The following is a 13,702-nucleotide window of genomic DNA, read 5'->3' as shown; positions in this document are numbered from 1 at the left end:
CCTCTCAGTCCCCCAATTTTGTCACCTGCAAAATGGGAGTCATGTGACTCCTGAGTGAAGGGTTCAGGAGATTTCCAAAGGAAGCCATCTAGTGGGCCCAAGTTTTATTTATTTATTTTATTTTTTTAAAATGTTTATTTATTTCTGAGACAGAGAGAGAGCATGAGTGGGGAAGGGGCAGAGAGAGAGGGAGACACAGAATCAGAAGCAGGCTCCAGGCTCTGAGCTGTCAGGGCTCGAACTCACAAACCGTGAGATCATGACCTGAGCCACCCAGGCGCCCCTAGTGGGGCCAAGTTTAAGAGACTCTTAAAAACTGAGAACAAACTGAGGGTTGATGGGGGATGGGTGATGGGTACTGAGGAGGGCATCTTTTGGGATGAGCTCTGGGTGTTGTATGGAAACCAATTTGACAATAAATTTCATATTTAAAAAAAAAACTAAAAAAAATAATAAATAAAAAATAAATTAAAAAGTATATCTTTTGCGGGGACGCCTGGATGGCTCAGTGAGTGGGGTGGAGCTTGTGACTTTTGATCGCGGGGTTGAGTTCGAGCCCCACCATTGGGTGTAGAGATTACTTGAAAAAAAAAATTTTTTTTAAGTATTTGTTTTTAACTAAATGGAGAAATGACAACATAACAGAAAGTTCAAGAACAGAGGGGTAAATACTAATGATTTGCCCACTGGCTGCCAGCTGCGACTGCATTTCCGTCTCTTTTTAAGTTCGTGTTTCCAAAGATAAACGTAATCACAGTTTGCGCACAATTTTTTATCCCGCTTCATTCGTTGAACAAGTCAGGGATTCCTCTGTCTGTCACAGTGTGTAAATAGCATTGCGAATGGCGACAGACCACCGATCGGCTGGCTAAACAGTTTCCTCCTGGTGGGCATTCAGATTGCCTCCATGTTTAGTAATTACTAATAATGGCGCCACAAACAGCTTCGAGAGTAGTTTTTCTCCAGAAGTTTGCTTTTGACACCTTAAAACTCCCGCCAACAGGACCGGGTCCCTACAGCCCCGCCCGCCGCCGCAGAGTCGTGATCACGTGCTTAGCTCTCCGCCGCGAGGGTTTCTGGGAGAGCACGGACCCGGAAGCGGAAGTCCAGGGGTCACCCGTCATTTCCTTTAGTGAGAGGAGCGCAACGGCTCTCTTTTTCCTTCGCTCGGCTGATATCTCAGCATGAAGGAGGTAAAGAGCGAGCGGGAGCGAGGGAGCCGACGGAGGCACCGCGACGGGGACATGGTGGCGGCGGCGGCAGCGGCGGCGGTGGTGGTGAAGGTGAAGCAGGAGCGCCTCAGCCCGGAAGCCGCGCCTCCCGCCCACCGCCGCCCAGATTCCTCTGGCGGTAGCGCGTCCCCGCCGGCCGGCGAGCCGGGCCGCCCTGGTCACCGAGGGAACCGAGCCCGAGGAGGTAGCCGGTAAGTGGGAAGGCGCCCGGGACGGACTTGGGTCGGGCTTATTGAGAAAGGACAGGGCTAGCGTGAGAAACACACCTTGAATGCTGAGCGCAGCAGCTTGGATTTAATCCTAAGGTGGTGGAAGTGACCCGGTCGTGCTTGTGCTAAAGAATGTTTACTCCGGTACGTGTCACTTGCGTTAAGCGCCTGATGCCTAATGGGCAGGATCCCCGCCCCGTCCTTCATCCCTGTGCCTAGCACGTGTCCGAGTACGGCCCAGCAGGTAGCATTGATCAAGTTGAAATAAAAGATTTGCCCCATCTGTCTACAAATGGAGTGCTGTCGTTGGCTTTCCACTGATCTGCCTCCAGATGTTTCCCGTCGAGAGCCTAAGCGACCTACCTGGTAGAGGTTTAGAAGAAAAATGGTCTCTTGATAGACCCGTTGATTTATTCCTTCAACATAGTTTTTACTGCCTGTTAAAGACTGCCCTGGGTACTGGGGCCTCAAAGGTGAAGGAGATGAGCCGTGTCTGCCCTCGCGAAATTGTTGTGCTCTCGCCTTCAGACAAAGTAACAGAAAATAGTGTCAGTTAGTAACCAGTGTTAGGAAGAGGTTAAAACAGGAATGGGATAGAGCTTGAAGGCAAGTGAGAGAAGGCCTTTCTGAAAAGGTGCCATTTGAGTTGAGACCCAAATAAGAATAATCTAGCCTCGTAAAGATCCAGGCTGAGGAGACCCTACGTGCCAAGAACCTGAAGCAGAATGAACGTGATTGTTCTAGAAATAGAAAAAAGAGCACAAACCGTCTAGTGATCAAGGAGAGTGTGGTAGGAGTGAGGTGGGAGAGGGAGGAGATAGAGCCAGGGACTTGCTGACGGGTGGAGGTGATTGTTGGGGGTGGGGGGGGGGGTAGGGAGCCGCTGGTGGTGACAGTAAAGAGAGTCAAGGGTGTCTTCTGGGTGTTTGGCTTGAGGAACAGGGTGCATGGTGGTGCCAGTTACTGAGATGGCAGAGACCGAGGGAGGAAAGGGTGTCGAGGGGTTGGGACGCAAGGATTATGCTCTGTGAGGACGTTCAGCAGGCAGCTGTGTATGTGGGTCTGGAACGCCAGGAAGACATCAAGGCTTGGAGAGTGGAGCCCCTGCCTCCTTTAGTGTGAAAAGCAGAGGCGTTCACAAATGTGCTGTTTGTGTTAGTAGGTAAGCTTGATACTTGAAGGGAATGTATATGGGGGAAGGGAAATTGAGATAAAACCCTGTGTGTGCCATGCTCTGAAAAGGTCCCCAGCCAAAAAGAAAAACAAGTCCTCAGGGAGAAGAAGCAAGTCTCCACGAAGTAAGAGAAGCCGAAGCCCTCACCACTCGACAGTCAAAGTGAAGCAGGTAAGTGCGTTGAGATGTTTTGCTGCTAGGTGCACATCTAGAGCCTCTTCCCATCGTAACTACAGAGTGCTTTGTGTGTGTTTTACCTGCACCTGTGATGGGCTTTTCTAGAAACTGGGTTTTTGTGCTTGTTTTCTGCTGGTTTATTAAGCTAAACTTTTGTGTTTTAAGATCCTTGTTGATTCACATTCAGTTGTAAAAAAGGAAACGCAGAGGGGCTCTCTTTACCTTGTTACTCCCGCTGGCACCGTCTTACGGAATTCTGGTACAGTATCACAAGGAGAATGTTGACGTCGCTGTGGTCAAGACGCGAAACATTTCCGTCACCACAACCACCCATCCTGTTGTCCTTTTATAGTCCCGCCCACATCCCTCCCACCCTTAGCCCTCAAGTCCTGGCAACTTCTCATCTGTTCTCCAGTTCTATAGTGTTGTCACTTCAAGAGCAGTTATGTAAATGGAGTCATACGCATCACCTTTAGGGATTGGCTCTTTTCACTCAGCACGGTTCTTCGGAGATCCGTTCAGGTTGTTGTATCTGTCGGTAGTTCGTTCCTCTTTTTTGCTGAGTGACACTCACTGGTGTGGGTTTAACCATTTGCCCACTAAAGAACATCGGGGTTGTTTGCAGTTTGGGGCTATTACATAGAAGGTTGTGATGGCACATTTGTGTACGGGTTTTTGTGTGGACATGTCTTCATTTCTCTGGGATCAATGCCCACGAGTGCAGTTGTTAGATTGTAAGGTCGTTGCCAGACCGTGTTCCGGAGTGTCTGGCTGCATTAGTTTGCTAGGGCTCCCATAACAAAACACCGCAGACTGGATGCTTGAAGCAACAGAAGTGAATTTTCTCATAGCTCTGGAGGCTAAAAGTCCAAGTTCAAGGTGTCAGCAGGTTTGCTTTCTCCGGAGGCCTCTTTCCTTGGCTTGCAAATGGCTGCCTTCTTGGCTGTGTCCTCACATGGGCTTTCCGCCGTGGGCTCATCCCTGGTGTCTCTCTTCGTGTAAGCATAGCAGTCATATTGGATTAGTCATATTGGATAATGCTTTGCTGGCATTTTAACTTAACCATGTCTTTAAAGACCTTATCTCAAAAAAAGAAAGAGAGAGAGAGAGAGAGAGAGAAAGCAAGAAAGGAAGGAAGGAAGGAAGGGAGGGAGGGAGGGAGAAAGAATACAAGAAATTCCACAAAAATGGTTACATTCGGAGGATGGGGTTGGGACTCGACATGATGCATCTTGGGGGTACACGATTCAGTCCATGACCGTGGCCGTGCTGCTTCACGTTCCCACCGGTACTGTGCGTGACCCACTTTCTCTGTATCCTCCCTGCTGCATTCTCAGCACATGGTGTTGACCGTGTTTTTGTTTCAGCCATTCCAGCAGCCGTATAACGATATCTCATTGCGATTTTAATTTGCATTTCCTTGATGGCTAACGATGCTGAACATCGTTTCATGTGTTCATTTATCATCTGTATATCCTGTCTGGTGAAATGTCCCTTCGTGGCTTTTGCCTGTTTTCTAGTTGGTATATTTGCTTCCTTACTGGTGAGTTTGTAGACTTCTTTGTATATTCTAGATACTAGGCCTTTTTGGGTATGTGATTGGCAAATACTTCCCTTCAGTCTTGTATCTTGTCTTTTTCTTCACACAGAAGGGTTTTTCTCAGAGCAAAAATGTTAAATTGTCATGAAGTTCAGCTTGTCAGCTTTTACTTTTTATGTTTTATGGATCGTGCTTTTGGTGTCATGTCTAAGAACTTTATGCCTCGCTCTGGATCCCGAAGACGTGTTTTTTTCCCTACAAGTTTTACATTTAAGTTCATGATTTGAGTTTGTTTTGATATAAGGTGCAAGGCCTGGGTTGAGGTTCATTTTTTGTCTTGCCTTCCTTGAATTGCTTTTGTTCCTTAATCAGTTGGGAGTATGTGCATGGGTTTATTTCTGATTCTGTGTTCTGTTCCACTGATCTCTCTCATTCTGCCAATACCACACAGTCTTGATTATTGTCACTGTATAGTAAGTTTTGAAATTGGGTAGATGGATTCTTCTTTGTTTCTTCTTAAAAATGGCTTAGCTTTACTAGTTCCTTTGTCTTTCCGTATAAATTTTAGAACAATCTTGTCTGTGTCTAAAAAAAAAAATCTTGCTAGGATTTGGATAGAAATCACATGAAGCTGTATTTTGGGAAGAATTGGCTTTTTACTAGATTGACTCTTCCAATCCATGAACACTGTACGTGTCATTTGTTTGGATCTTTTTTTTTTTAAATTCTTTTAAAGTATGTATGTATGTATTTATCTTGAGAGAGAGCGCACGCATGCACGTGCACATGCACGAGGCGGGGGTAGGGGAGAGAGGGTAGGGGAGAGAATCCCAAGCAGGCCCCACGCTCAGCACGGAGCCCGACTCAGGGCTCAATCTCACAAACTGTGAGATCGTGACCTGGGCCAAAACCAAGAGTCATGTGCTCAACGGACTGAGCCACCCAGGTGCCCCTATTTAGATCTTTGATTTATTTCTTCCGCGTTTATAATTTTCAGCATTCAAGTTCTACGTAAATTTTGTTAGATTACACAAAGTTTTTTCTTTGGTGGAGTGATGGTGAGTGATACTTTAAACTGCAGTCCACATGTTCTGTTCGTTGCTAATATATAGAAATATAATGAGTTTTTGGGGTGCCTGTTAGGGATTCTCTCTCTCTGTCCCGCCCCCTGCTCACGTTGTGCTCTAGTGTTCTCTCTTTCTCAAAATAAATAACCTTGAAAAACATGTATGTATAATTGATTTTTGTGTTTTTGTTATATCCTGTGACCTCATTGAACTCAACTTCTTTATTCCAGGAGGACTTTTTTGTAGATTCTTGGGTTTTTTTTTTTAAATAGACCATCATATCTTCATATAGAGGCAGTTTTATTTGTTCCTTTACAATCTGTATGTGTTTTATTTCCTTGTCTTGCCTTATTGCATTAGCTAGGACTTCCAGCACTATGTTGAATGAGAGTAGTGAGAGCAGACACCCTTGCTTTGCCCTCAATCTTGAGAGACAAGCATTCAGTCTTTTTAAAGAAATTCTGTTAACGGCATGCAAATAGGCATTAAGAAAATGTATTTTTGTGTTAATTTGACATGCTATGGGTCAGCTTTCTGCTACCTTAAAGATATAAAGCCAGGCAGCCTTGATGGTCTGCATATAAATTGATCAGGCCCTGCCCTAGCTGTCTCAGGATACAGCCACGAGAACCACACCACCCATACTAGGCCTGTCAAACCACTTGTACTTTTTCAGGTTTTTGTTTTTTTCAGTGTACAACTGGCAGCCCTTTACCTGTGGTTTCTAAATGAACATTTTACAATAAATCCTGAGACTTTTATTTATTTTTTATTGTTTTAATGTTTTTTATTTATTTTTGAGAGAAAGAACGTGAGGGGGGAAGGGGTGGAGAGAGAGAGGGAGACAGAATCCGAAGCAGGCTTCAGGCTCTGAGCTGTCAGCACAGATCCTGACGTGGGGCTTGAACCCATGAACCGTGAGATCATGACCTGAGCTGAAGTAGGACACTCAACCGACTGAGCCACCCAGGTTCCCCAAATCCTGAGACTTTTAGAATGGAACTTTGCTGGGGCACCTGGGTGGCTCAGCCAGTTAAGCGTCCGGCTTTGGCTCCTGTCATGATCTCACAGCTCATGAGTTTGGGCCCGTGTAGGGCTCTGTGCTGACAGCTCAGAGCTGGAGCCTGCTTCGGATTCTGTGTCTCCATCTCTCTCTGCCCCTCCCCTGCTCATTCTCTCTCTCTCTCCCTCTCAAAAATACATAAAAACATTTAGAATGGAACTTTTCTGTGCTTATTGTCTTTGAAGTATCTTTATTTGCTTATCTGTGCTAACTTCCCTCCTGACCTTAAATTATCTCTTTAAAAGCTACTTTCTGTGTATTAATCAGCTGGAAACTTGGAAATGACTTTCAAGCAAAAGGGCTTGACAGTTGAAAATAATGACTTTCACATGGGTTAATCCTAAGGAGGAATGCACACGGCCTGTGACTCAGGCATGACTTGTGCTTGCAGGTATTCTTTTCTCCACCACTGAACGACCATTTAATAAATAAATTTATCAATTGCGTGCTCATTGTAAGAACACCCAAGTATGTGAAATGAAAGGTGAGAGTATGGCATACGTAATGTGTGGTTACTTCTCCTGTTATCCCCAATTGCAGCCCCCAACAGAAAAATCACCTGAGTCCCCAGAGGCAACCATTTTATTTCTTACTTATTTTATTTTCATTTTTTAACTTTTTAAATGTTTATTTAGTTTTGAGAGAGAGAGAGAGAGACACAGAGCGTGAGCTGGGGAGGGGCAGAGAGTGGGGGGGAGGGGGAGACACAGAATTGGAAGCAGATTCAAGGCTGTGAGCTGTTAGCACAGAGCCCGACATGGGGCTCAAACTCCCGAACTGTGAGATCATGACCTGAGCCAAAGTTGGATGCTTAACTGACTGAGCTACCCAGGTGCCCCAGAGGCAACCATTTTAATAGTTTGATATTTATTCTTCAAGACTCCATTACTTTTTTCTTTTATGTTTTAGTATGTGTCTTAACATGCAGTTGTTTGGGGGAGGAGCAGAGGGAGGGGCATAGAGGATCCGAAGTGGGCTCTGTACAGACAGCAGAGAACCTGACATGGGGGCTTGAACTCATGAACCACAAGATCATGACTTACGCTGAAGTCAGACACTCAGCTGACTGAGCCACCCAGGTGCTCCCATACAGAGTTTTTTGTTTTTTGTTTTAATGTTTATTTTTGAGAGAGAGAGAGAGAGAGAGAGAGAGAGAGAGAGAGAGAGTGTGTGTGTGTGTGTGTGTGTGTGTGTGTGTGTGTGTGTTTGAGTGGGAGAGGGGCAGAGAGAGAGGGAGACACAGAACCCGAAGCAGGCTCCAAGCTCTGAGCTCTCAGCGTAGAGCCCAGTGCGGGGCTCAAACCCATGGACTGCAAGTTCATGACCTGACCCCAAGTGGGACAAAGTTGGATCATGAACTGACTGAGCCACCCAGGCACCCCACAGAATTTTTAATTAAAAAATGGAACCATATTATATATACTATACTGCTTATCAATAATTGAAATTTTAGTTATTTTGTATTATCTGGTTATGTAATTTGTCATATTTTTTTCTTTAGTTTTTGCTAATTTTGCTTGGTCCACACGTATTTGAAATGAAGACTGAGAATTAGTCATTGGAATAGTGCGTGTATACAGCCTTATGGGAATTAGAATTCACAGGAGGTGGGGGTGATGACCCAGAGTCTGTGGCTTGTTGTGACTCATTTAATCAGGGACAAAGGACATAATGAGATTAGTCCTGGCAAATGTACTCAAGGTAAGTGGTGGTGGCAAGCTTGTGAATATCTTAAGGTAGGAGGGATAGGCATTGGAAACCTCCTCTTGATGCTTGTCTTGGAGGCTAAAAAGTCTCAAAAACCAGAGTCCTGCTAGGAGTAAGCAGGCCCACTCTTGAGAGTGGGCGGCCAGGAGAAGGCCTTGGGAGCCCGGGAGGCGGGGAGAACTCAGTGCTCAGGTGTACCTTTTTACCCTTTCCGGGTGGGGTAGCCTTGCTTATAGTGTGCGGGGCTCTGTCTTGAACTCCGATGCTTTGGTTATTAGTAAGGATAAGCTTATTATATTCATGTGTTCATTAGATACTTATTTGTTATGAAAATTACGTGTTAATCTCTTTTGCCTATTTTTTTCTGTTGAATTGTGTTACTGATTTATTTTTTTAATGATATATTAATAGATGTTATATGTTTCAAACAGTTTATATCAGGCTGATTTTCAATACTGAGTCTTTTTCAAGAAACCGTGGTATGTTTCTTCATTTTTTCAGGTTTTTAAAAAACATCTATCAGTAAATTTTTATAGGTTTCTTTTTACATGCCTTACATATTTCTTAAATGTATTCCTGAGTATTGAATATTTTTTATTGTTGAAATGAGATCTTTTAAAATTATAATTACTTTTTTCTCATTTTTGACACAAGAGGAAACTGGCTTTCTTTCTTCACATGTTTATCTTGTATGTGACTACTTAACTGTCTCTGTTAGTTGTATTTTCTGTATGTGCTTCCTTACAAGTTTGCCAATAGCTCCATTTATTTCTAGGGCTCTGAGCTTGGGCTTGCAGTGATAGAGCTGTAGTTGGTGACAGCATGGAAATAGTCTGTGTAGCCTTGCAAGGGAACATAACCACCGCTGCCCACCTTATTTCTGTGGGACATTTTGCTCTGAGTGCCAAAGTCCAAATCACAAATGGCTTTTTGAATGCAGCTTGTTCACAGGTTGTGGGCTGCCTTTAATTTGCTGGATCTTTTTGAATTTCAGGAACGCGAGGATCATCCCCGGAGAGGACGGGAAGATCGGCAGCACAGGGAACCATCAGGCCAGGAACACAGGCGAGCTAGGAATAGCGACCGTGACAGACACAGGGGCCATTCCCACCAGAGGAGAAGCTCTAATGAGAGGCCTGGGAGTGGGCAGGCTCAGGGACGGGACCGAGACATTCAGAACCTCCAGGCTCAGGACGCAGAGCGGGAGTTTTACAATGCCCGACGACGGGAGAATCGCCAGAAGAACGAAGTTAGTGCCGGCGGTAATGAGCCTCAGGAGTTGGCTCCCCGACCTGGTGGCAACAGTAAGGACAAAGAGGCGCCCGCTAAAGAAAAGCCAAGCTTTGAACTTTCTGGGGCACTTCTTGAGGATACCAACACTTTCCGGGGTGTCGTCATTAAATACAGTGAGCCCCCAGAAGCACGGATCCCCAAAAAACGGTGGCGCCTCTACCCCTTTAAAAATGATGAGGTGCTTCCCGTCATGTACATCCATCGGCAGAGCGCCTACCTCCTGGGCCGGCACCGCCGCATAGCGGACATCCCAATCGATCATCCCTCCTGCTCAAAGCAGCACGCGGTCTTTCAGTATCGGTGAGTGTTTGTAGGAAGAACCAGGAGTGTGGGTAGACACCGACAGTGTCAGGATTACTAACATTTGTGTACACGTGCTTGGCGCCAGAATGCCACACTCCTCGGATCTAATCTTTGTCTTAGATTATGAGAATGTGTGTGGCATCTGTGTTAGCCGCGTCTGTATTTGGCAGTTTGTGGAGTGCGTCTGTTACCGTTTGGTGCTTGTGACAATCCTCTGAGGAGGACAGGTCACACATCAATATCCCCATTTGACAGGTGTGAAGACTGAAGGTCAGCTTCAGAGTTAGCGCCCTTGACGCTGGAGTCAAAATGCACTGCTTTATTCCCGTTGGGACAGGAGATAAGATGGGTTGAAACATGGGTGAAAGAAGCATCGTGTTGATTATTAACAGCACAAAAGTGTTTCTTCTTTTTCTTGTTCTTTTTTAATTTTTTAACATTTATTTATTTTTGAGAGAGAGCGAAAACGAGCAGGGGAGGGGCAGAGAGGGAGACACAGAAACCGAAGCAGGCTCCAGGCTCTGAGCTGTTGGCACAGAGCCTGACACAGGGCTCGAACCCATGGACCATGAGATCATGACCGGAGCCAAAGTAGGATGCCCAACCGACTGAGCCACCCAGGCGCCCCTAAAAGTGTTTTTTCTTAATCACAACAAGAGGTCTTGGATTCTGATGTTAAACTTTTGATCTGCCATGAATTTCCCGGTCCACTCCCTCAGCAGCCAGTTCCCACCTTTTCTACTGAATATATCTATTAACTTGCTTGTAATTTAAAAATCCAGGGCCATACCATTCCCCTTGATTTCCTGGAATTGACTCGAACTGTGTTCAAGCCAGGTAATTGACATCCTCTGTGTAGGCTGTGTTAGGAAAATACGGGAGGGCCTCGAGACGGGATTTTGCTCACAGGTTTCTCTCTTTTATCTCTGCTAGGCTTGTGGAATATACCCGTGCTGATGGTACAGTTGGCCGAAGGGTGAGGCCCTACATCATTGACCTTGGCTCAGGCAATGGAACATTCTTGAATAACAAGCGCATTGAGCCACAGAGATACTATGAACTAAAGGAAAAGGACGTACTTAAATTTGGGTTCAGCAGCAGAGAGTATGTCCTGCTTCACGAGTCCTCTGACACCTCCGAAGTAGACAGGAAAGAAGATGAGGATGACGAGGAGGAGGAGGAAGTATCTGACAGCTAGCAAACTAAGAACCAACCCAAACTCTGGAGAGACCTCTTCTTTCTTTGAAGGTTTTGGGATTGACTCAGAGAGTACAAGGGTGCTCTCTGTAATGCCTCTTATTGCCTTAAGTCTTTCCTCTGTTGCTGACCAGCGTATGTTCTAGTATAAGAAAACTGACCTGTGTTTGGTTGAACTTTTTCCTGTGGCACATCAGCCACTCGCCTATGGGCATTTGTTTTCAGAACAGTCTCACCAACACATCGTGTTTCAGTAGAAGCATTGTGGCTTTAGTTGGTGCTTCCAGAACTGCTGCCTAGGAGACTATGAACCCTTGGATAAAGGGGAACTGTGGCTTGTTCTCTTTGTACAGTTACTTTATTTATATAGGTGTTAAGCTTCGTGGACTGGGTTTGTTTTTGTTTTGGGGGCAACCCCCTGAACAGAGAATCTTACTAAGCTTTGGTTGTCACCAAAACAGCCTCCAGTATATACCAAAGCTTTGACCTGGTTGAGCTCTTGAGTCACAGAAGTTGATTTTTGCACTTCATTTTGGGGGGGAGGGGTGGGAATGTACCACATGACCTCATTATTGATAATTGGACTTGAACAGATGCTTTATGGAACCTGCTTCAGCATGGACTGTAAAGGTCCTGGCTTCTGCCAGTGGGTGCGGATGTAATGTCACAAGAAGCTGAACTGGAGCATAGATCTGTTTCTTGTGAAGAGTTCTGATTTCTCCATAGAGCATGTACAGAACAATTTTGATCATCTGTTCAACTTTGCATTTTCATTCAAATGTTATCTCCTTCCTTCTTTGCAAAACAGTGTCAGTTTCGTAGCAGGGTCCTTGCTTTATTCTAACAACATATATATATGTCTAAAGGAGGTTGTGTAGTTTACCCATTTCATCTTTTCAAAAACTGTTCAGAGAGGTTGTATTTACCTTCCCAAGGCCAGAAAGCAAGGGAATTGCCCTGTTTCCTAATTTTCCACCAGAGGAATATGTGTAAGTAGCAGAGTCCTAACTACTTGCATATATCGTGTGTTTGTGCGTATGTGTGTGTATATAACATTGCGTGTGAAAGAGCTGCATATTGATTTTCATATGGGAATGTTTTGTGACGTAAATGTAATACTACATTATAGGCAAAGGCCTCCCTGCATTTGAAGAGCAGGTTTTCATTTATATGTATTTTTGGGATAAAAAAATAATAATAAAATTTGTAAATACAGCCCCATTTCAAAAGGTTATCCTTTCCTAGCATAGAGGGCCTTGTGTTTATAGGGCCATTTGCAGCTACGGGAATCTTAGTATTTGTGAGGTAAAAATAGCTAGTTGCAGGGGCTGACTTGAGAGGGGCAGGGGTGACACCAGGAAGAGTGAACTTGGGACCAGCAGCAGCTCTGCAAGCCAGACCCTCACATGTCAGCGAGTGAGTGCTAGTCCTGTTGAAGCAGCAGTGTTTTCTGAATTGGCAGTGAAAGGGTCTTCCTTTCCAGAACAGTCCGTTGGGGCAGGTTATACATAGCAGGTCTTGCCCCAGTTGACCCCTGTCCCTGCTCTGTTGCCCTCAGGTGGTCACCTGGCGGGAGAAAGGAGCGGCAATGCAACTTGGTGCTGCCGTCTGCCTTCCTCTTTGAAAAGTATGATGTTGTTAGATTGTCTTCTTCACCATTGTTTTTCCGTTGAGGTCCCACCTACCCATGTGGACTTGGGGCTAAGTGCTGACTAGTGTGGAGGAGGGACAGCTGACTAACATTTATGCAAAAGAAAGGAGATGTTCCCTTTAAAGAGTGAATACGAAAGGAGGTCAGTTAGATGTAGGGAAGCTCTAACAACCAAAGAGCAGTTAGCATTGCCTCTGCCATGTGCTCCACCCTGGCCCCTGGCCACGGTAACTGCTACCTTCCCAACTTTCCTATCTGCCATAGACCCCTAATTGCACCTGTGCCCGTCTCAAAGGTAGGTTTTGTTTTGATGGATCCAAACTGATGGCTTTCTCTTGCTGGGATTAGGCAATAACCTGGCCTCTAGGGCCTCCTGTTCAGTTTGTGCTCCTACTACTGCTTCTAGGTAGCCTTGGACTTCGCTGGAAACACCATCGTGCTGGGCAACACGATAGATGGCCACTTTGCCTATGTTCTTCAAGAAGGGGTCCCAATTGTGAAGTAAACTTGCTTTAGCAGAGGAATAACTTTCTGCGTTCAGAGATTCTTGATGCCAAATATCTGGGCATCCTTTTGAATTTTAATTCCTTTAAGCCTGGGTGGCTTAGTTGGTTGTCTGACTCTTGATTTTGGCTCTGATCATGATCCCAGGGTCATGGGCTTGAACCCCACGTCAGGCTCCACACTCAGTGTGGAGCCTGCCTGGGATTTTCTCTCTCTTAATCTCTCTCTCTCCCACTGCCCCTCTCCCCAGCGTGCTGTCTTCCCTCTTTAAAAATATACATGTATATTTTTTATCTCCCTCTCTCTCTCTTTCTGTCTCTCTCAAGAGACCCGGCCCATCTCTAAAACCAGATATCACCAGCGGACTTCTCATTTGAAGTTGACATAATCCTAAAGCTTTCCTCTTGCAACTTCTTTATTCTCCACCTATTCTCCACCTTGGCTGCAAATCATTGCTGTCAAAATCAAGCCATCTGCAAAACAGCCCTTTGTTTCTGAGCCCCTCCCCTAAATCCTCTCTGATGATCTACAGTTCTGCTGTGGTGTAGGACAGAATCTGCAGATTTTCCCCATCAAGCCTCTCCC

The 13,702-nt window shown here is 45.4% G+C and overlaps 1 protein-coding gene across 1 annotated transcript; it reads left to right on the top strand.

The window, feature by feature from the left end:
- The first annotated feature begins 1,078 nt into the window (after positions 1 to 1,078).
- SNIP1 (Smad nuclear interacting protein 1) lies at positions 1,079 to 12,177 on the top strand. The gene is made up of 4 exons (XM_045476766.1): positions 1,079 to 1,423; positions 2,684 to 2,786; positions 9,164 to 9,762; positions 10,699 to 12,177. Exons 1-4 carry the CDS (start codon positions 1,185 to 1,187, stop codon positions 10,961 to 10,963), a joined length of 1,206 nt encoding a protein of 401 aa, XP_045332722.1. The 5' UTR covers positions 1,079 to 1,184; the 3' UTR covers positions 10,964 to 12,177.
- Positions 12,178 to 13,702: the final 1,525 nt, after the last annotated feature.

The sequence above is a fragment of the Leopardus geoffroyi genome, chromosome C1 (genome assembly GCF_018350155.1).
Source record: "Leopardus geoffroyi isolate Oge1 chromosome C1, O.geoffroyi_Oge1_pat1.0, whole genome shotgun sequence".
Taxonomy (NCBI): domain Eukaryota; kingdom Metazoa; phylum Chordata; class Mammalia; order Carnivora; family Felidae; genus Leopardus; species Leopardus geoffroyi.
The sequence above is the reverse complement of the archived record's forward strand: the minus strand, read 5'-3'. Positions and strand labels throughout refer to the sequence as shown.